This window comes from Leptosomus discolor, chromosome 17 (genome assembly GCF_034619465.1).
Source record: "Leptosomus discolor isolate bLepDis1 chromosome 17, bLepDis1.hap2, whole genome shotgun sequence".
Classification (NCBI taxonomy): domain Eukaryota; kingdom Metazoa; phylum Chordata; class Aves; order Leptosomiformes; family Leptosomidae; genus Leptosomus; species Leptosomus discolor.
This window is the reverse complement of record NC_141407.1, coordinates 5,094,022-5,117,462: the sequence shown is the minus strand read 5'-3', so window position 1 is coordinate 5,117,462 and position 23,441 is coordinate 5,094,022. Positions and strand designations below refer to the sequence as shown.

Here is a 23,441-nt window from a genome sequence, read left to right as displayed (position 1 = left end):
AGGCTATTGTCCTGTCCCTCAGGAGGGAAGGCACTGAAGCACACACGTAAAACTTGTGCAGCAGGATAAAGGTTCCATCGTAGTTCGCGCAGCTGCTAGACACTACGTGATGGAGCAGCTTGCTTATCAGCCCCCAAATCAAGGAAGTTTCAATTGTTTATCTCGCAATTGATATAAACTAGGTACCATTTGAGTCTGCAGTGTACCCATGAATGAGTCATGAGAGGATTCAGGAGACAGCTTTTTTCTACTGTGAGAACAAAATTAATCAGCAACGCTAAGACCTAAACTTCAAGGTTTGCCCTCCTGTCTTGGAGGCCCTGAGTAGCTGACAGTGAGTGTGATTCGTTGCACATCTGGTCATGTTTAGCCACCGCAAGTTCTGTATAATCACTTCGCAGAGGAAGCAAGTGTTGACTTAATGAATTGCTGGGCTTCTGTTGAGCAGAGCAGCTGACAGAAAAGCAGTACATCGTAAGAGGAGACCTGCTGGCACCTACCTCCGTCTGCACCAGATTGACCCTTTGGGATCGCAGCTCTCGCACACAGTTAAATATATCTACCACGCCTTCGTTCTCTGCCATGTCAAGCATGATGTCGATGGCAATAAAGCACCCTGTTCTCCCGGCCCCAGCACTAAGGAAAGAAAAAACAATGAGGTCTGCATGATCAAGAGACCATGGAGGGGCAGGGCTTTACGGAGGAGAAAATAACTGCATCACAGCCACAGTCGTCTTCTCTTGGAAGCTGCTCCCCTCTCCCTAATGGGTTGACTTTTGTGTGTAGCTAAATTATCTTGGTATTTAAGACAATGAGGGAAAATATTATTTCTTGAAAGGTAAATTGACCCAGGTAGCAGGAAAAAAAGCTTTGTGTTCTTGACTATCAACGACAAAAAATTACTCTGCGAAAATAATCATGATTTCACAGGTCAGTTCACCTGCACACCTCTTATCACACAGGACATGGGAGAGCAACCTCCAGGTTGCAAATAGACACAATTCCAGAAATTTTGTTTCATGGGACTCTTTAAAAGGCATGCGCATGTTTACTCAAGTGGGCGTGATGAAAGGTGCTCAGTCCTCCACCTCAAACGTTTCTTTTCCCTTTTTAATCCAGAGGAGTTTTGGTCCTGAGGATGGTATTTTCAAGTTGTGGATTGTACAATTATAGAGAAAGGAGCTCGAGGCTACTCAAAACCTTCAGTTTAGAGCCCCCCACTGCTCGTGAGAATTGGACCATGTCCTGAAAAACTGTGTTGTCATTGTGTCCTCCTTCCCTCCTGGGAAATCATCCAAGCTGTTTAGGTGTGAAGGAGAGAGAGAGGAGAATGTCTCTTCACATTACCCCGAAGGAAGAAGGAAAACTCAGCTCAAATCAGTGAAACTTCAGTTGCATGAAAACTCCAGCAGAGCCGAAAGCAAGGAGATATGAATGACCATAAATTAATGGACCAGATTAATCAACTGCTGAATAGAGAGAAGATATTTTTCATTCGCAGAATTTTAATGAATAAGTGGCATTTCCTCTCCCTTTATCTCTCAGCTTTTCAGAATTTTAACAAATAGTTATAACATTTCTATATTTAGAGGATCCTGGCACTTCATAAATATCGAACAGCGATATTATCCAGCCAAGCATCGGTAGGGAGAATTTGGTAATTACCAGTTAAAGCAAGTCATTAAAATTCAAAAGCAGATAAATAACATAGAGGAAATAGCATTTATTCATTAAAATGTGAAGGATGAAAAATTTCTCCTTGCTTTCTTGGTGACAACGAATCAGGTTCAGACTCCTTCCAGGAGTTATGGCACCAAGGTAGCAAACTCAGGCCCTGAGCTCTGAATGAACTCCTTTCTGCCAGCTCCTCAGGTTTAGCTGTATTTTATTATAAAATTGATTCGTTGCTTGCTAAAAAACCCAACAAAATAAAACACCTCCCCAACCCAAAACTGTTTTAAAAGGCAAGATTTAATTGATTTTCCTTTTCAAAGTGGTTGTGGGATGTATTCTCTCTCTCTCTTCCTAATCACGCAGCATGGCACTTAGAGGTAATTGCCTGTGGATTGATCAGAGTTGAGATTTTGGGAGAGCCAGCTCTGTTATCTAGCTTTGTGCTCCAGCCAGGTCTCCTTTATAGCACACACGCCCTGGGCTGTGGCCTGAGCACTACAGAAGTAGCTGCTACAAACCCAAACTCTGCTTTTGTAGCAACGTCTTTCCTTGCATCTGAAGTCATCTACCTCTGATGCCAGTCCGTGTGTGTGTGTGTGTCTGCCCTCCCAGCAGCACACCTGATCACGCCTCAAACTGTTAGTTCTTCACGTCAGGGACACTCCCCTACGTATTCACACAGTGCCTTGCACAGCAGGGTGTTAAGCTCAGTTGGGAGAAAACAGAGCAGAAGAGCCCTCACCAGCAATGGCAGGAGCCAGGGAGTTAGCAAGCACGTGATTCAATTGTCTGAATTTTCACAGCTGTAAACCCAGCAGCGAGGTTTCCTCAGGCATTCCCCTTTGATTCACTAGCTGGAAGGTACTGGGCAGGTTTTGAGTCTGACATTCCCATTCTAGCTCCTGGGCTTTAAGAAGGCCAAGATGCACAATGGCTGGCATCCAGACCCAGGAAGGCAGACTAATATTTCAGATAAGGCTATTGATGCCGGTACAAAGCTGAACTGCAGCGTATGTGGGGACAGAAAAGCAAAGTTGCTTTAAAATTCCCTGTCTTTTTGTCGGCATTGTCCCTTCTGCCACGTGAGGTTTGCTGTAGATAATGACTCGAATGGCTGTCCCAGATATTTACCATATTCCCAGCTCTGCTATGAGCATCTAAGAGAGTATAGGCCACCAGAGAGTCTTCTACATTCAAATGGCCCTCTCTGACTTACTTATATCACCTCCAATTCCTGCCAGCTAAGCTCCAGAGCTGCCACTTTAGAAAGCAAAAGCAAATTCCACTTTGTTTCCTGGTGAGGCCCACAAATTATACTCTTCAACAAACAAAACGTAGTTGATTATTGCCAGATGAGAAGAAAAAAAGGAAAAAAGGCTGAAAAAGCTGATGGAGGAAAGGCTCAGACAAAGGGCTTGCATACCTGCAGTGCACAACAATGGGTCCTGCTTCTAGGGGATTGAGAAACTTCACTTGACGAACGAAGCCCAGGAGGCCTGTGGCATAGCAAGGAACCCCGTGGTCCGGCCAGCTGGTGAAATGGAACTGCCGAATCTCTCGGATCTCATGGTAGCCTTTCTGAGGAGACAACACAGCCTCTATTTTTCTTCCATCAGACTGCAATCAGCATATTTTGACCACTGCTCCTTTCCCTCATATAGAGGGCTGAACAAGCATTTAGCTCTCATTATACATCAGAACGTGTCCTGTGTGGCTTCTCACTCCCAGAGATGAACTCCAAGCACAAATCACAGAATCATGAAATGTTTTGGGCTGGAAGGGACCTTTAAAGGTCATGTGGTCCAACCCCCCTGCAGGGACATCTTCAGCCAGATCAGGCTGCTTAGAGCCCCGTCCAACCTGACCTTGAATGTTTCCAGGGATGGGGCTTCTGCCACCTCTCTGGGCAGCCTGTGACAGAGTCTCACCACCCTCAGTGTAAAAAATTTCTTCCTTCTATCTAGTCTAAATCTACCCTCCTTTAGTTTAAAACCATTATCCCTTGTCCTATTGCAACAGGTCCTGCTAAAACGATTTCCCCCATGAATGAAGTGGGTAACACACAACTGAGGACTACGAAGGTGAATGCCAGCTCCCAATTCAAACCTGTGGTCTTAAAGAGTTCAAACCCAGCTGATTAGGAACTTTACAGGGCAACTTCAGTCCCAGCATACTATGGCTGCATTTACCCAGCCTCTTTTGGTGTTATTGCCATAAACCAAGAAGTCACACTTAAATCTTTTTGGAGGCATTAAAGCAACAGCCTGGGGAACGAACACCTAGAGAGTGGGCATGTCCCAAGCAACGGTAGATTTTCTGCCTTCTCCTGCCAAAAAATCTCAGTTTGAGATTACAGCTGCTGGTGAAAAGGGTAGAAACTGGTACCCAGACCCATCACTTGGCTTCTCTGGTGAGACCAAGTTATGGGTACAGGAAAATTGACACCACTTGTACGTGCCCTGCAAAGAGTAATACAGAAGGGTTAGTTAGCTGTGACATTTTATCGTACAGGAAGGGTAGGTGGAGTCCAGCATCAGGTCCTCTAACCTGTCAGATTTTGGCATTAGCATTTCTTATCAAGCTTTTCAGTGATTTAATGAAATATGGAGCTGATGTATTAGAAAACTACAACAATATTCCCAGTGTGGCTGAAATTCATTTAGCAGGATTTTTTGAAAAGCTTTAAAACCACTTACTGAGCGTTTGGAGAGTAATTTGGACAGACCTGGAATACTCTGACACTTAGACTTCCAATTTCTAATTACAAGTAAAAAAATCTTCCAAATCCTGCCGATTTGGGGATCATTTTTATACACTTGCCTTTGTTGTATTTTTATTTCGGTTGAACGAAGACCCTACCTGGCATCCAATTTAACTGGTACCTTTGTTTATCTGTAAGTTGCCACTGTGAAATATGACAGTTATTATTCCTGGCATACTATCAACTGTCTGCTGGCTTTCGGATGCATTTAAACTTCATGCACTGTGGATTCTACTTTTGTTGCTGCATCAAGATGTTCATGTAAAATCATTTGTCCAAAATTGGAATCTCTGTCAAAAATTTAGGTTTCTGAAGTGAAATCTGTCCAAACAGTAACAGCTCACATCTCCAAGAGCATTCTGGATATGTTTCCCAGAGTGCACATTTCTGAACACAAATTAAGTGCTGTATCAAAATTTCAGCTGACTGAAGATTTCCTTACCTTTTGTACAGTAAATGTGCGTATGACATACTCTGCCAAAGGTTCTGTCTCAATTAACGTGACTTTAATATCTCCATAGACCTCTGTGTCATCTGGCCAGTATCGAACACACTTCACCTGGAGGGAAAAAAGCAAATATTGAGAGGAACTAGCTCGAGTTGAGTCAGAGCTGACCTACACGTTGCTTCACTTTCAAGCTGAAGCCAACACAAATTGGACTTTCTTCTGATGTACAGACCTTGTCAAAATTAACTGTATAAATTAGATCAAAATTCCTTTACCATATATAGAAACCCCAGGGAGGATTTTTTTTCAGTTTCCTCTGTTGTGATTACAAATGAAAAGGATGCATTTAGCTCTTTTTCTTTAAGACAGTCTGCCTTAAATTTCCACACATGCTCTGATCATATATCAGGTTTACAGAAAACCTTGCGTGCACTAGCACCATCCCCTTTGAGAAAAATCTGTCCTTTTGCTATTGCTACTGTAATTCTGAACTCTCTCTGTTTAGCCAAAGAGTTTCAGTTCATAGGGATTGGGAGATACCTGTTGATACATGAAATTTGCTTGACTCTAAGCTCTCCTTATCAGATGTGGACGCAACCTTGACATTTTACCAGCTGTGACAGTCCTCAGCTAAGGTTCACAAAAGAAATCTCCTGATCACGTAAATACATCCCAAGCTTAGCCACTTCTAGAAGCCACGTGCAAAACTAATAGTATAAATTAAAGCCAAGGCTGTGAACCTCTAGAAGGGATATTCAGACTAACAAAGACTCTCAAGTTATTAAATGCTCCAGCATGAAAGAGTGGAATAGCACCTAAAAGTTGAAGCAATGAGCTACTGTGAAGCAGGTTTCATGTTCCAGTTCCAGTCATAATCAGAACGGGTTTTATAAACATTAAATATGATTAACGTAGGTTTATTGTGTTGTTTGGGTTTTTTTTTTTTTTACACAGAGGCATTTATTTCAAACTGGAGTGTCAGTAGAAGGTAAAATAGAATAAATAACAATAAATGAATAGAACCAGCTGGCATTCAACTGTGGGATCTAAAGGAAATCAAATTCAAAGCAGCTGAATTACTAATGGCTGAGTAAACTGCCATTTAAATTTTTCTTAGTACCAAAGCAATGGAAGGTGACAAACATCAGGACAAAATTTTTAAGAGCCCCAGTTTCTGCCTGAGAATGTCTCTAAACAAACGATCACCAGGAGTGGGAAGGATATGCTGGGGAAAGCCACCCAGGACATGCCTTTTTCTTACTCTCTAAAGTCTAGCCTACACCTTTTGGGTTATTCATGTTTGCCCCCATCATGGGCTTTGGCAATTGCCTTGTGCTGACACAGGGACTGCTGGTTCATCTGAGTCCAAGAAGAGCGAAGTGGTGGGTGTTGACGAGGCCAACGCTGCTGGGTGGCCCCACGATCCAGCTGTGCAGAATCTCATACCACCACGAGAAGAGTGTTCTTCTGAAGTGATTGGAAACTCTAGGCTTTGAACTGGCATTTGAAGAGCTCTTTTGACAGTTTTAACACCAGTCTCATGTTCTCACCCCTCCAGATTTTTGTGGGTAAAGAAGTATTCAAATTACGCAGATAAAGAATAATTATTACAGAAGTACATTTTTCCTCCTGTACTGAAAAAGGAGACAGCTTCCCAGCCAGCATAAATTTGTATAACTCTGCTAAAGCTGAGACTTACACCAGGAAAACGATCCTTATTAGTCTAGAAGGGAAGCAGCTAAGTACTACAAAATCTAGCATTTTAGAGAAAAACCTGGAGTGGCTTAATTCATTCCCTTACTACAGTAAGGAAAAGGCATTTCACTTGCTGAGCTTGCCTGAACAGCAGCACCACGCTATACCCAGTGCTAGTTTGCCTTTGTATGTTGGGGAAGTGGTACCCTTACCCTGCCCACTTCCACCAAGTTGGTGACCATGACAACACTTGCAGAGTTCTCTTGCCAAATCATTCTCCAGAAATCTTTCACTGTCTCTTGCATTGGCCCTGGGGCAGGAGAAAAGACAAAAGGACATCTTAAGAGAGTGTACCGAATGCCAACAACTCCTTTCAGCTGTTCCCCAGCCATTGCCCTGTTCCCATGGGATCCTCCTCTCTCTTTCAGAGCATCCCTCTGTGATTCAGGGTTACAGACACAGAACAGCCTGGAGGTCTCAGAGATCAGGCACCTCATCCTTCCTCACAGGCAGTATTTAAGGTTCTAGCACCCTGGAAGGAGTGGTGATGCCTGTACCGTAAATAGTGGAGACAGTTCCAGTAGATAATCATGTGCAAGTGATGGGACATGGATGCACCCTACGGTGAGTCTGTAATTAAGGCTGAATTGAAATTTGTACCTGATGTAGCTCTAAAATTTGTCCATTTCACATTTTAATATTTATTCATTATGAAGGAGGAAGGAAACATGCAGAAATTTGCCCTCTTCTGAAGCTCACCCAGAGAGAAAAATTCAGGTTCCAACTGCCAAACAGCCAGTACTCGCAAGAGGTTTATTAGACCAGAGCCTCTCTCTGACCTTGTTTCCCTCCTCTCTTCCACACTGTAGATGAAATCCTCCCATGGACTCCTTTCACCCACTCTCCCCATACTCCATCCTCCATGTTCTTGGCTTGCTGCATTCCCTATATCCGTACATCCTCCAATACCAGTTTTATTCTAACATGTTTCTTTACTCTTTCAATAGGGACAAGCCAGCAATGAAGTCACAAAGTAGAATTTAAGAATAGACTCATTTCTGTGAACATCACTTTTGCAGGTAAGGAATGCACAAAAATGAGGAAAAATAATGGTAGAGGAAGTGGTCATGGCATAAGAGTTTGGCCAGTGATGCAGTAAAACAGCATCCTATTGTGAAGAGCAGGAAGGTTTGTCATCTAACACGGATAGCCCTCAGTGTTGAATTGCGGTTTTTTTCTTTTTTTTTTCCCTAAAGGCGCAGGAAACTCATCAACTAACTCACAGGGTTCAAATGCATTTCCTACTAGTTCTCACTAACCAGAAGTCCATCAGTCACAGGCTTATTCATTCTGCCCTCCCTCAAGCGACTTCACTGCAGAAGGTAAACCCAAGCTCCATAAAGTCCCTTTAGTTCTAACCTCATACTTCATGCACAAAGGACACATTACAGATTGTACTGCCACCTCTAAGACTGCAGCATTTTTTATTCCTGTAGCTGAGGTTTTGTGGTTTGGGTGCCTTAAAGATCTGGGAATATCCTGTATCCTTCCCTTTTGTGCCCAAATACCAAGTTTTCAGATGTTCCCCACAACAAAAGGTGCCACCCTATAAATATCTCTTACAACAGTTTAAAACAACATTGGTTTTACAAATATTTAGACATACAAGAATGAACTTGCCTTGAGTTGCAATGTAATGGCGAGGCCGGTGGTATCCCTGGGAAGAAAGAAAACACGTGACAGCCTGCGAGATCGCAGCTCAGACAAAGCACACCAGCGTGTATCTTATACTTTCCAGCAACTGCTGCATTCTCAACAGCATATTGACAGTGGCTGTTGAATGAGTGAAGATAGGCAACTAGGTTGCCCTGTGATATTTTAAGTGATGGTATCTCACTCAGGCTGAATAATAAGATCTCATTGTGCCAAACAGAAAGCAGGAATGGGGCAGTTTTCATTATTTCCTCAAAGAAGCACAAATCCCGTGTCTAACCTGTGGGCAACCCAGAAAACTATTAGGCAAAAAGTTGCACCTTCTTGTTCAAAAATGAAGGAAGTTGTGCATTTGCCACTGTATGAAAATGCTGCATATCAGTCTTACACAATTTTATTAGGTGTATTTTTCATCCCTTAAAGAAACTCTTCTGAACATTGCCATATTTCTAGGAATCAGGAGCTGCATACAAGAAACAAATGTTCATTTGATTGTTCTGTGTGTGTGAAGGAGGCTGCTTTCTGAATGTTATTTTGTAACACTAAAAAAAAATATGTCAATCTATTTACATGCCTTCTGCACAGCAACTTTGTAAGAAGTCGCTAAGTCTCAGAGATCCGCTAATGCTATTGCGAGGGGATGATACTGATTTCTGCGTACGTCATTTAGCCCACATTCCACCAACTTATGTTGGTGGATCTGTCAAACACAGGAAATCTCCATCTGTCCAGATTGGTCAGAGAGAGTAAACTGGAGACCGAGAACCTTCTCCCTGACACAACACGATGTTTGTATAGTGTTCAGCTGTCATTCACATCAGATCAACAGTCTGTCCCTACGTAAGATGCACCGAACTCATAAGCAGACTTGTCAGCAGGAGCATTTGTCATAGTGGAAATGTCCAGGAGCCTTACGTCGATGTAATTGGCGTTTATGTAGTCAGAGTGAGGGTCCCCATCCAGCAGTTGCAATCTCACTCTTGAATGATCATCTGAAAGAAGGAAAGAAAAAAAAGTGACAGTAACGATAAAGAGGACTTTGTAAGTGCTTCAGTTTATCTGCTGATTCCTGCAAGTGGGTACTTGAATACTTACAATAATAAAAAATGAAACAATATCAGAGACACGCCTGTTCCTACAAGCCTGCCCTTTTGTGGTTAAGATGTAACATTTAGATCTTTAGGTTAGTGCTCGCTTATACTCTGTGTTCCTTAAATTCACTGCTGTCACCACAACCCTTATAGAGCTTTTACATTGACCGTGAATGTTGCTTCCTTTGGGGGCCTCAGGACAGACCTTTGCAGGATGCACCTCCATCACAAAAGCCACCACTGCACTTGGAAGCAACAGCCTCCCCGACTTCATCTGATCTATGGAAACTGAGGCAAGAGCTACAACTGTCAAGATCAGGATAAAAATAAATAGGCCACAACAGAGGTATAAAAGATGAGAGAGGGTAAAATGGCAAATGAATCCTGCAAATAAGAAATGGGACAACACAGAAACCTGAAAGGCCATACCAAGGGAACTCAGAGCAATGTTCCTTTATGCAACCCATAGAACTCGTGGCAAAAAAATGACATCAAGGCAGTGTTAAAAAAAAAAAAAAAAAATAGAAATGTTCATGTTTTTGAGGACGTTTAAGTGTACTTTAGATAAGGCAATAAAATAACAGATATCAATCTTTTCACCTCCCAGTATGCTCTACAGTTCAGATGCAGAAAGAAACCACTCCAGCAGACAGACTATGTCGTGATTTTCCACCAAGGGAATATTTTGATCTTTCTCTGGAACAGCTGTGCTGGGCTCTTGTCACAGGAGATGCTCGGTGAGCTGGGCTGTGAGCTGATTTGGTCTGGCAATCCCAGCATTGGTGTGAATTAATTGTGGAACTGCTATCTACGGCCCAGTCGCTTGGCAAAGGCTGCTGGGTTACAGAGGTCACTGCTGGGCACACTGGGCTCATTTTTAAAGGATTTTTTAAAGCAGCATAATATAGAGTCCAATAAGTTTAATTCCTCCCTACCAGCTCTGTGGACCCTAGCTCTCAGTCAGTAAAGCACAAACGTTAGAAGGACTTTGCAAAATATGGGCCTAAGCATCATTTACATTCAATTAAAAATAATCATAGCAATGAAACATAAAAATATGAGGTGTGATTCTGCAGTAACTCAGTCAAAAAGTGTTTTAGTCATCACTAATTTAAATGTAGAATTAGATAATAATTGTGGAGACCGATGTGCATGCAGTTCTGAAAACCAAGATTTGGTATCTACTAAATACCCATTCGGCTATGAAAAGCAATGACTCACATACTCTGTTCATTCTTTGGGTGATTTTCACACGCAAAAAATACAACCACATTGCTGTACTTAGCAAATCCCATATTTGCATTCAAGAAAGGTTACGCAGGTGAATCCATCAAAAGCTCTGTTATATTTGTATTAATAAATGTAACCTTTGTGGTGCAGTGGAAGCAGGCACATTTCTCAGCGTGCTGATGATGTTCCCAACTCTAGACAATTACCTGCGCTCAAGGCAACTGCACTGGGAGTTGCAGTAAATCATGTGCTTAGACAGACAATAAAAGAATTTATACTTAGAGCGATTCACACAGACAGACAAAGAGCTGATTAAACTGGACACCTGGATGAAATACACAAAGTCTCTCACAGACAATTTCACACTTGTGATTCAAGGTGGCAAACTAAGCTAGTTAAGAATCACACAGAACAAAAGCAAAGAAAAAACCCTGGAGCTGATGTTTGGGAGGGGAACATTTACTAATTCCTCTTGCGATGCCACAATATAATAACGTTATGAACATCTTAACTTATTGCAACAACAGAACTAAAAAATGGTGAGACCAAAACCGACGTAAGGATAGGTGAAAAGAATCTCAGGTTGATTTTTGAAGTGGGGCAAAGACGCTGCCTACGCACGGTGTGTAGCTGAAGTGCTCTGAATAGCTCTCAAGGAAGAACCTGCCTTTCTTCATTTAATAGAACCAAACCTAAAAACTACATTTCAGCTCTTTGAGCCGCTTTTTAGTTAAAAACTTAAAACAGACAGGATGAATACCTGCTGGGGGAGCTAGATGTGAAAGGCGTGAGAAGCAGACTGCAGAAGAGGTCTACACACTTAAGACAATTATGGACAAAGAAAAGATGCTCTGTAGCTGTAAAAGGAGTCGTTGGTTGCTGGTTTTCTTCCCTTTAAATGAAATATGATTACTCTATCCATGAAAAACAGTAAAGGATGAAGAAATGATCATCAGAAATTAATATTTTTTAAAAAGGAGACATTCAGGTTCAGGTCCAATTATATTTTGGGACCAAATGAAAATACTTTTAGCTGAACTTTGCTTTGGGAGGACGGAATTCAAAATATTTCACTGTATATTTTAGAAAAATTATATTAATTCCTGGATTTCTTTCTCTTGTAAGTGTGAACAGTGCAGCAGAAAAAACGCCCAAACCTGTGTATATGATAAGCACACAAAATATTAATGATGTCTTAATGGTGTCTTTAATCTTGTTCATAAGTTTAGGAGCAGTCTAGATAAAAGTTCATGAAATAACTTACTTTGTAAATCCCTTTTTTCCCCAAACTTTGGAATTTAACGCCTTTTTTTTTTTTTTTTAATGGAGAGAGGCAAAAAACCAATGCCACTTATTATGCTATTAGGAGAAACAATTTTGTACTTAGTTTTTTTTCATCTAAAGACTTCAAAGGGCTTTTTAAAGAACAGCAAATGTCTTCATTATATCTTCTCCCTGTGATTAAAATTTATTTCTGATTCTGCATTCTATGCACTGGACTACACTAGCCAAGGACACTACATATTCGGCACACTGAAATGAAAGTGTCGCTTAACAGTTCTGTAATTTATCAGACATCATATCACCATGTGTTACAAATGGATTATAAGAAACTTTAAAAATGGAGGGAGAAACAGAAGAAAAATTGGATGTCTGTAAAATTCAGGACTGCAAAAAATGGAAATGTACTTTAACAAACGTATAAATGATTTTATTTCTCCCTGTTTACTATAGTCCATATGCAAGTTAGCAGAACTCTAAATTTGTATGAAGAGTACTTTGACTGAAAATTGGTCTTAATACACATTTCAAAAATGACAAGAATTTAACTGAAAAGCATTGTGCTCCCATTTTAGCACAAAAATGTTATCATTTCAAACTTCAGTCAAAATTCCCATTAGTGATCATTTGAAATATCACTGCAACTTTTCCACATCTCATTTTGACACCAGCACTGGATTAATCTCACACAGCTTTCGCCATCTAAATATTAAGCAGCTAGTCTAAACTGGTTGTCAAGGTTCCCCACGTAGTCAGTGGAGAAATACAGACATCTTTTGAAATGATTCAACCCAGTTCTGGTTTGAAAGGATGATTTGCCCTCCCAAGGCACACTGTACTCCCCTTTTTATCCCACTGATCCTGGACTGTGCCTTGAGAGCTGGGTAATAGCGAGGTGCGATGTATCCCATCCTCTCAGGACAACATACCACGGACATTGTACAGACATGCAAGAGCTTAGGCACTACCGAAGAAACCATGGAATAAGGACGCTTGGAAAAGACTTCTATTCTAAATCCAATACTGACATGTGGGGGGTTTTATTTTATGCATTATTCCTGTCTGTGGCCAAGAAGTGCACTCCACCTGCGTTTCAGCTGAGAGCTCCATTAATCTCTCTTTGTTGTTCATCTCTTTCACCACAAAATTCTCTGATTAATTTAGTCTTCCAGCTCAAAGCATATGGCAGTCAGAGTATGAAGGAAATGAGCAAATTTCTCTATTTTCTTTTGTCACCAACTCAATAGTTTTTAACAGACCATCACAAGACTTTAAAAACCACGGTGCCTAAGCAGGAAGATGCTCCACTGCAGATGTAAGGATGTGCCTGAATTACCACCAGTATGAACGAGCAACCCTGTGAGTGCTAACCTCCTCCTGTAATATTACACTCAGTAGAGGGAGAAAAGAAAGGGAAAGAAAATGCTCTCCTTTGAGAGTAAGTCAAAGCAAAACACAATCCTATGTCTTTATGTCCTCAGCTCTCATCGCAGAGTTTTTACTCCCTTAGAAGTTAATGGCTCTAAATCTGGATGAGACAGGGAGAAATCTTGTGGATGCGATCCTGTGCAACCTGCTCTAGATGAACCTGCTTCGGCAGGGGGGTTGGACTAGATGATCTCCAGAGGTCCCTCCCAAGCTCTGCCATTCTGCGTTCCAATTCTGTAAACAGAATAGAACCAAAGGTCCCATATAGCTTCTGCATGTTTTCTCTTCTATGTCATGGGTTTGGCTCAACAAAAGCTCAACATCCCTCCCCTAACAAACACTTGCTGCTGCAGTTTGAAGGCCTCAATATCTAGGCCCTAAAGTGAATTTAAATAATTTTGCTTCAGCACATAAATGGATACACTACCTACCCTTACCCCTGAAAGAAAAATCCTGCATCTCCACAACTGTCTTTGTGTTTATAGCTTTTATACCCAAAGCAGAGGAGGAAAGCTTGTGGACACTGCCAGTATAACAAAAAGTTCAAGTAGGACAGCTCCCTCCAGCACAGCAAATCTGTGCCATTACAGTGCACCTTTCCACTACTGACAGTGGATTTCTGTGGTCATAGAGACACCAATCCACTCCTCAGCTTTTCCTTGTCTCCAAAAAACATACTAATGTAGAGCTCTCTAGCATCTCTCCATGAATAGATTAGCCTCATCTGCAGTTTTGGTCTGCAAATGTACGAACAGCAGATGTTGGGGCTGGCAGTTAAGATCTAGGTTTTCGCAGACAGGCACGATGTTAATAGAGCCCTGGGAAAGCAGTGAGCCAAGTAAAACAGTCCTGTAAGTGCACGATTACCCAGAAGGCCATAAAGACAAGATCTAATCTGCTGTGATTCACTGAGCAATGCTACTCATTGCAAGAGCTTACAAACCCACATTTTAACGAAAGTCTCCGAAGCAGTTACAAAAGTTAGATCAAAACCTGACTTTTCAAGTCACTCCCGAAAAAGCATGGGATATCTTGTTCCAGGAGTGATGAAATGGCAACTGTGATTAAATAAATAACGTTAATTGCCATCTGCAGTCTTCTACCAAATAAACCGGCAGGAACAATCAGTGCATACTCCGGCTTTTACCAGCAATTACAATTCTAGTACAACAAAGCAGCTAAGGGTGTAATAATTTTCCATCTCCCCTCCTCTGCTCAGGCTTCTGCAGTTTGTACCCACTGAGCACAATTCGTGTTCAGAATCTGCCCAGAGGGAACTTCTCTCCTGCTATTCTCAGCTCTGCTATCAGTTCTCTATCCTGGATCCTGTCACTGCCTTTACCCAGGGAAGTTGCCCAACGTTGCCCATCAGTAGGGTCTGGCTCAAGGCTTAGCTAGGGACACCCCTGGTAATTTCCCAGTAGTCTTACAAAATGTCTGATGAATGATATGCTCCTTCCTTAGGCATCCTCATCCCTTCTCCCTAGCCTCTTCAAGCAAAGCAAAGATTTCACTCTGGTTTATCACTCTTTATTGCACATCACTAACTTCTCCTTGCTGTCTTTTAGAAGACCTGTCGTCTCCTCCTCAAACTGTTTGTTGTTATATATGTTTGAAGTGAAGAAAACTCACTTTCTTGTTTACCTTCAACTCTTCTGCATCCTTCCTCTCTTTTACTACCTTGCTTTCTTTATCTATGCCTTTCCACCCTCACAACCTCATTCTGGACTCTTTCCCAACAGCCCTCAAACTTGAGCTTCTTTTCTCATGTTTTATAACCTGCAGATACTTCTTCCTTACCTTTGATTACATTTTGTATTCCCTTATTCAAGCACATCAACTCGTATCTGTATTGCTACTGTATTTATATTTGTAGCTAAAAGGCTAACATCACTCTTTGCAAACAACAATTCATCTTTGTGAACACCCTCCCTTTAGCTAATACCACATTTATCTTCCTTGATTTTTCTTCCTTTATTTCTTCTCATGTCTCACCTGGAGCTCAACTTTTTCTCTGTGATCAGCTTCAACATAAATTAGATGGCAGCTATTGCACACAGTCTTGTCTCTTTTCACCTCCACTTTTACGTTATGTCAACTGCTCCTCAAAACCATGCAGAGAAACAATAAGTCTTTCACGTTTCCTTCCTTACATCATACTAGTGCACTTCCATCTTCAGTCCAGTGTGTAGTTGTTATAGCTGGACAATTCATCTGTCTTAGACTAATTTAAGCTAAGCTAATCATATAGACAGGTAAATTGAACCTCTGCCTGGAGGTCTCTCTCTTTGCCACTAGGAACACAGGAAACTTACAGCAAGGTGGAGCTTTTAGGCAGCTGAAGTTAAACAAGAGGATCTTCATGCTAACTGTAACACTCCAGTACTATCACTTCCATTTTCCACATGGAGAAAAAAAGACTGATGGAACTGGTGACCTGCTCACAACCAACACAGAAAGGCAGCAGCAGAAGTGGGAAGGGATCAGATCAGGGCTCACAGACTTCTGATCTTCATTTCAAGATCTCTTCTTCTTCACATGGGGTCGCTGAACTGAGCTGTTCTATGCTATTCCCCTCAAACTCTTACATGAATAATTTCTTTCAAGTCTTAAAAGAAAGAGGGGAGTAGTTACATGTGAGATGATCTTTCTTTGTGGCTAAGGTTTGTTGGGGTTTTTTGTTTTGTTTTTTTAAGTTATTTAGTAAAATCTGTTTGTTCTACAGGAAAAATAAGAAAAAATACAGTACTAAATACTAAATATGTCACTCAGCATGACTCTTGCAGCATTCTATAGATTTATCCAGTCATGAAAATCTACAGCACATCCATTTATGTTCTTATTTCTTGTTCTGATGGTCTCAGGCCTGCCTTCTCCAAATTGATGCTGCCCAGCAGGCCTTAAAAAGAATTACTTCTCACACCTCCTCTCCAGAGTCATTATAAGGCATAATGAAACACTGGAGTAAGTTTCCTGGAGAGCTTGTGGAAAGCTCAACTTTGGAGAGCATTAGGAAGAAACTTCACAAATATCTGATAAAAATTAAAAAGGTGAATCTAGTCCTGACTCAGAGAATAAAGCTGACCTAAATGGTTTTATGGAGTCTTTCACTGTCCTGCAGTTCTTCGATGTATTCCTATAACATCAACAGTAATTGGTTGTTGAAAGAAGTAAAGCTAAAAAGCTTTAGTGCGTTTTCAGCTGCCTTATTGTGATTCTGAGGCAGAATATAAGCTTGCCCCACACACTAAACCAGCTCTTTGGGGACAAGCAACGACTGCTCCACTGGTTACTGACCACAAGGAAGGCGAAAATCTGATCTCTGATTCATATACAAAAATCTCACATATCTGCACCTCCTTTTGTGCTTCCATTCGTGACACTGAAAGCTCTGGGTTACGTAGTAAAAATGGACAGAAAATGGGCATCAACATTCATTGTGAAAATCTGACAAGAGGATTTAGCCCTTAAATTACAAACACTAAGCACAAAGCAATGTAGACACAAAACGCATAGAAACCTGTAAAGTCACGCAACACCTTTAGGTAAAACAATGAAAAAACCCAATAAAATAAAATTAAAAAAATCATAAAAACATAGCCTGTAACAAACAGACTGAACTACTGAACACGCAGCACTGTAAACCAGCTTTTAGCGAGATTCTCAAACACTCCCTTTTCCACTGGATGTATACAAAATCTTAGAGGAAGCCCAGTTTAATGTGAATTTACACCTACAGGAGATTATGTTCCCATATCTGTTCTTATTGCGGTTTTCATCTTCCTTGGCTGTATCCCAGGATGCCGTCTGCCCCTCGGGTAGTGCCTGCAAAATAAACAATAGTGGAGTGTTTATAAAAATCTGGCCAAGCCTTCAGGTGGATTAAGATGACTGAGAAGGGCAAAAATAAAGGCACTGCATATTTCAGCAGTGAACCAAGCAAATGGCTGTTCTTGAGGAAAGGGCACATCCACTAACGCAAAAAGCAGAGCTTGTGGCAGATCATTTGCATCTCTTGGCTTCTGCCAGCAAAGGATCGCTTTCCTTCTGCTGCTTCAGTTCTAAAAGGATCAGCGGAATTTGTTTCTGGCCACACAGTCACAGGTGAACCTCATTTCTCCTGCAGAACATGGTTTGTGGAGATTTCAATATACATATGCTTCCAAGAAAACCCAGATGGAAGAAACATAGTGCTCAGTCTTTCATATTTACGTTGAAAACAGACACAGTGGTTTTACCTATTTCAATATTAGTAACGGGGTAATGCAATAGAAACGATTAGCTGGTTTTCTTCTCTGGGAAAAATAAAAAAACTCAGGGTTTTAGATCATGTAGAAGGAAGAGAGGAAAAAGGGGGTAAAACATGCCCATGAAGTATGACAATAAATAGTCATTTTCCTAAAATCTGCTCTTCTAGTTGAGAAAGGATGGGGTAATGAAACTGGCAGCACACAGTGCTACCCTACGTTATGGCTTGGCCCTACAACTATACTGAACACAAACAAGCCACTTTCCCCTTGAGACATATCCAGGAGGGATTTTGAAGGCAGAGCCAGGAAAACAGCAGCTGTCACGGGATCTGGCTGGAGGACGGTCTTGCCTTCCTTGGAAGATGGCCCGAGTGCCTGTAAGCAGGATGAGCCCTCTGCCTGTCTCAGGATGGCTGGGGATGTCAGCACAGGCAGATCGAAGCAGTGGCACTAGCTCCCTGGGTATCACCGGCATCCCAGCCGGACAGAAAGCCACGATCTGCGAACCACCGCTGTCGGCTGTGGCCAGCGAAGCCTCAACTCGTGCCGAAACCACAAGCGAGGAGGAGAACAGCTCCCACTGAATTGCCTCCACAGATCTGCCTCCTCCAAGACCTACTCCCTAACATGATCCTACGTTACTAGAAACAACAGCAACATTATACATTGTATTATTTATGGTCCCATGGGAATTATGGGCGTTTTATATCACCATCATAGCAGAATCATATCTGCCTCAGCTAGCAGCAGGTAGTTTGACACAGCTGTGCTAGAAAATGAATTTATATTCATCTTCACAAGCCATCCAGGTCTATTACAGTGCCTGAATGCAATAGCAGAGAGACACAATCATTAGGATCTACAACACTGACATTACAATTAAACTTAATATGAGCAAACCCCTGGCAGACCAGATCGTTGTGAATTTCCTCCAAAGGGGTTCCAGGACAGAAAATGTCAGGCACTTCAGCACTGCCACGAGCATTCCTGACAAAAGACAGGGACAGTGAGCTCTTATTCAAAAGCCCAGGAGAAAGAGTAATAACTCTGTAATTGGCAAGGGCTTTGATCACACATATATTTCCTTTACAGACAGCTGTTTCCAAATAGCAGCTCATCTCCCAAGCAAAAAAAACCCCAACCAACAAACCCACACACAACAAAAAAAATCCCTGAGTAAAAGAAAAGATGTGGGTAAGGTTCATTTTCATCTTCAAAGGCTGAGGAAAAAGGTGCCTTATTTTTCCACTAATATCAAATTACAGCAGATTGACCAGAGAATGGCAACAGTCATTAGACATCTAATCATAGCCATCTGAAAAGAAAAAGAAAAAAAAAAAAGAAAATCCTTTCTCACGACTTCCACATGGGAGAAGCTCTCTCTGGCAAAAATAATACATTCAGGTCCACTAAATCCCTTTTCAACAAACCCTATCCTTTCATGTGATTTGAACATTAAATTCTTCATTGAAATTGATGTTTTTATATTTGCCTGATATAGCCTCCAAAGATTTAAGAGTCCAGGATTTTTCATCTCATTCAACACCAAAGAAATCTCTGCTTTTCACAGAAGTATCTATCCATCTCTGAAGAGAGGAAGCACAGCTCTGGTTGATGAGGAACGAAACTACCTTTGCAGAGGTGTACCTTATACCCCTACTTTTATACACACCAGATGAAGAAATTGGAGTAACTGCAGGTACCTGAGTGGTACAGCACAAGTAAGTTTTCTGTGAGACCACTGAAAATGCAGCACCAAGAAACAAAACTACATTAGCAATACAAAGGCAAAAATATCAATCATAATTCAGTTGCATCCACAAAAAGATAAGCAGACCTAATGTTTTGGTCCTTCAGGTTTTGTTGGTACAATAAGTATCTCTGTAATAGCAAAAAGGGTTAATATTGCTGTTTCTCTCTGCATTATCAGCAATGGTAAATCAGGATAGATCACTTAGACATTGGTATGTGATCTGCATTTCACAGGAAACGCTCTCCCTTTTTTCTTTGTTTTGTTAACAGCAAAATTGCAGTGTTCAAATATCTGGACTTAATTTTTAGGCTTTTCTTGCTTTTCTTCTTGTAGAGAAATTTTGTAAAATTTATACCGAAATATCTTCCCAGTAGCAGAATTTATGTTACAATGATGCTTTTTAAACTAATTTGATCTAATTTTTATCTGAAATTACAAGGATAGATCTCTCAAAGTCAGCTTCATCTCAATCAAGCTTTCTAAGCACCACGGCCCAAACATAACTAAAGTGTTCACATTAAATTGAGGCTTATTGCAAGCCAATTTAAATTTCCAATTGATGCATTTAGTTAGTTTGCTGTTTGTTTTTAATTGAAATACGAAAACTTGAATCATTCATCTGCACTGATCTACCCCAATGCTGCAGTATTTCTGCCAAAGGCAACAACATCAATTAAAAGCCTTGCTGCTCATCTCAACACGTGCCACAGCGTCCTGGCCCTCTCCCTGCAGTCACTATGTTCTCAGAAATGGTGGCAAAACTGTTCCCACAACTCTGCTGTGGCTCAGGGTTAAAAACTGCCTTGGCTAAAAAAACCCAGAACAACCTGAAAAGAACTATTTCAGCCAGTTCAGTTCCTCATTACAGTTTGTAGCAAAACCAACATTGTCCAAGGACAGCATCTACAGAAACACCCTGCTGCCAAATACTTTGCGATGTCATGTCATAGCCTGAACCACTGGATCTGTTCTTTTGACCAAATGCGTAGCCAGCCAGAGATGAAAGGGTTAAAACCCAGAGGTGAACTCCGTAAGCTGAAGACTCTCAATACTAAGATGCTTGAGGAAGGAGCCGCAAAATCCAAAATAACTAAATGGTCTCAGAAATGCAGGAGGAGAAGGTACTTTAGCGACATCCTAAATCATAATGGAAAATGAGTTTGGATACTTAAGCTTATTATCTCCGTAGCCAGTAATTGCTGCTCGCAGTAAGTCTATGGGACTAGTCCCGCAGCTCACAACAAATCAGGGCTGATGTGTTCTGAAAAAGGAACAGGTGACATTTAAACGTGCCCCTTTTAAATCTTCATAGCTGTGCCTAGTCCCACACAGCGCTATCTACATCCAGCGCCAGTGACGCATTTTTCCCTTGTGGTCTACACATTTTATTGCTAAACAGAAGCAGCAGCCAAAAAGGCCCAAGTCACATTTTGGCCTCAGGTGCAGCAGGCAGCCCCAAAATAACACACACATGGCAAGTGCTGACAGATTCCCACGTTCCCACACACAGTTATCACCCATTTCACACCAGCAGTGACACCACTTACACAATCACATCCTGCTTTCCATCTCAGTGTGGAGTTACGCGCAAGATGCAAGCACTAGAAATATTTTTCTAGATGCCCTCTAAAACACGCTGCCTCATGCTCTAATGATCTGTAGGTGAAGGAACACTTTAAACAAATATCGAATGCAATTTCCAGGTTACTCAGTGGAGATGAGAATGCACAGAGATAAGAGATTGTCATATGTGACTGATACACTCTGTTCAAAGCCATTTTTCATGAGAGTAAAATTATTTGGTAACATGTCACTAAATAGGCTGTAATTTATGCTATCAATTTGCAAAGTAAGTAGAAAAGCAGCTCCTTAGAAGAAAAAAACATATTTGGAGGTGACACTGGTATTACTGTGTGAAAACACTTTTTGAAAGAGACATCAAATTATTTTCCAAGATTTTATCAACCATTCTACAAAACGTTTGGCAAAGCCACGTTTGCAGCTTTGCGTTCCTCCAGATTCCGGCCTGAGACACCACTCAGCCATCTTCAACCTCCTGCCTTCCTGGAGTTTTAACACCCCTTGACACCCTCCTGTGTTTGTGGGATTGCCGGTGGTGACTGAAAGCTATCTGCAGCTCAAGTGCTGCCTGTGACCCATGCCCTGAAAACCAAATTCCACCATCAAAAAGGCTGCTACTTCAGGCAATTACCTCTGATTGAAGGGTAGAACAGCACATGCCATTTGAGAGCTTGTGGCATTCTCCAGGCTATTTCTTGTAAAGAAAGGAATTATGCAAATCAATCTAATGTCATCGTCATTATCTACGTATGTAGATAGCACTTTCTGGGAAAGGCAGAACTTGTGGAGCTGCAAGTTGCATTGACATTTTTCATGCTAATGTGCTATTTTGATAATTACCAATGCCAGTGCCAGAAAATTACATATATGCCAGCACCTGTTTTCTTCTTGAACATCAAGAACTAGATCTTAGGGCATCTGTAATTGAGCTGAATGTAGTTTTGGGTACTACTCATGGAAATAGGGGCCGAGGGAGGGTAAGTTTAAATCTCCTAAGAGAATTATTACCCTTTTTCAATATTGAATAGAGCTCTTCATATTGATAGTTTAATTAGCGTGCTTGATTGTGGGGCATGAGCGAGTAGACCTGGTTAACATACAGTTACCAGAAACATTTGTTACGACAGTCTTTGATGCCGTCTGATTAAAAAAATACTCCCTAGTGACAACCAGGGAAAGATTGCCTCTCAATTAACACAAAACCCAGCAGCAATGATACAAACCCCATGGACTCTTACTTGCAGGGTGGAAAAGTGAGCTGTTTTCATTAAGTAACTTATTTTTCACAGCTGTTATGTTATTTTTAAGTAGTTTTAATGCCACTATGCATATTAATTGCTTATTGCCTTCCCACAAGCTTACTACATTCGTTATAATTATCACTTACTAGAGCAAAGTCTTACATATGTTTACTGCTATTTCCCTCTTCTGTTCTCTCTGCTCTGAGTGTATATTCCTCTTCCAACTCCTCCCCAATGCCATGTTTTTCGTGTCATTTGGATTACATTCCTGGTCATTCCAGCTTGGAGGGAAGAGGCAGGAGGGAGGAAGGCAGCTTTCATTTTGCACCTTTCTCTTTGCTTCTCTCCTCACACGGAGCTGGAAGAGTACATCAGCTGAACATGTTCTGAGCCAGAGGTTTGAGCATACTGGAAAACTCCACCTTCATTTAAGCTGCACCAGGTTCCCGCCTTTGCCTTTACAGTTCTGCATTCAGGCCACTACGCTGCAATTTAATTTGATCAATTGTTATAGACTATTCGGAGCTCTGAAAAAGTTCAAGCCAAAACCCTTCCTTTTCTTAAAGCCTGGCTTGCCAACAAAAGCACATCAGTAAGTAAGGGACTACGGGACTCCAAGTCCTTCATTCAGTTCAGCACCTGTTAAATATTTACTGTCTGCTCTTTATGGGAGAGAGGGCACATGCCAATGCATGAGCGCAATGTCATTATCTTACTGCTGTAGTAAACACCTTTTCTTTGGACTAGAGGGCCACCAAAGACTGCTAGCGCTGTAAAATCCTACCCTCATAAACAGAAATAAGATGGAGAAAGGAAAGGATTAAGAGGGTAAGTGAATGAAGGAAAAGAAGCTCTTAAAAAGTTATCCTCCCCTCCCAAGCAGCTGTCCTTCGTAAGTGCAACTTCTCTACTCATTCACGTGAGCGAAGGTTCCTCTCACCTCATACTCCTCTTTAAATCCATAGCCCTGTCCTCGCTTCATCTGGGTGATGTGCTGCAGTAGGTCGGCCACTCGGATGGCTGGCTGGAACTGCCCCCGGGGGTAGGACATTTCCACTGGCTCGCAGCTCCGGTATGGGTGAGTCTGGATAGTCAGGGTTGGCTGGGTCATCTCTCCGTGGCTACTGTCTGTTTTAAAGACAGGGAGGCAAAAAAAGCTTTCACCTATCTGGTATTTCCATTCCCATTCTCACTCCATTTCTTTATTTGTTTCTTCACCACCCCATAGGGTGATGCAGGCAAAAGAAAGTAAAGAAATAAGTAGGAAACACACGCTTGCCTACAGCTGCCTAGAA

The 23,441-nt window shown here is 41.5% G+C and overlaps 1 protein-coding gene across 2 annotated transcripts in view; it reads right to left on the bottom strand.

Annotated features, from left to right (window-relative positions):
* PTPRT (protein tyrosine phosphatase receptor type T) overlaps nucleotides 1-23,441 on the bottom strand; it is a 462,769-nt gene that overhangs the window by 13,872 nt on the left and 425,456 nt on the right. For both annotated transcript variants that reach the window (XM_086474655.1, XM_086474654.1), the window contains exons 21-28: nucleotides 23,087-23,274; nucleotides 17,059-17,146; nucleotides 9,207-9,283; nucleotides 8,259-8,295; nucleotides 6,791-6,888; nucleotides 4,878-4,994; nucleotides 3,098-3,252; nucleotides 501-636 (exon numbers count right to left, since the gene is read on the bottom strand). In XM_086474655.1, the coding sequence (XP_086330781.1) occupies nucleotides 501-636; nucleotides 3,098-3,252; nucleotides 4,878-4,994; nucleotides 6,791-6,888; nucleotides 8,259-8,295; nucleotides 9,207-9,283; nucleotides 17,059-17,146; nucleotides 23,087-23,274 (896 nt within the window). The remainder of the gene's footprint in view (nucleotides 1-500; nucleotides 637-3,097; nucleotides 3,253-4,877; nucleotides 4,995-6,790; nucleotides 6,889-8,258; nucleotides 8,296-9,206; nucleotides 9,284-17,058; nucleotides 17,147-23,086; nucleotides 23,275-23,441) is intronic.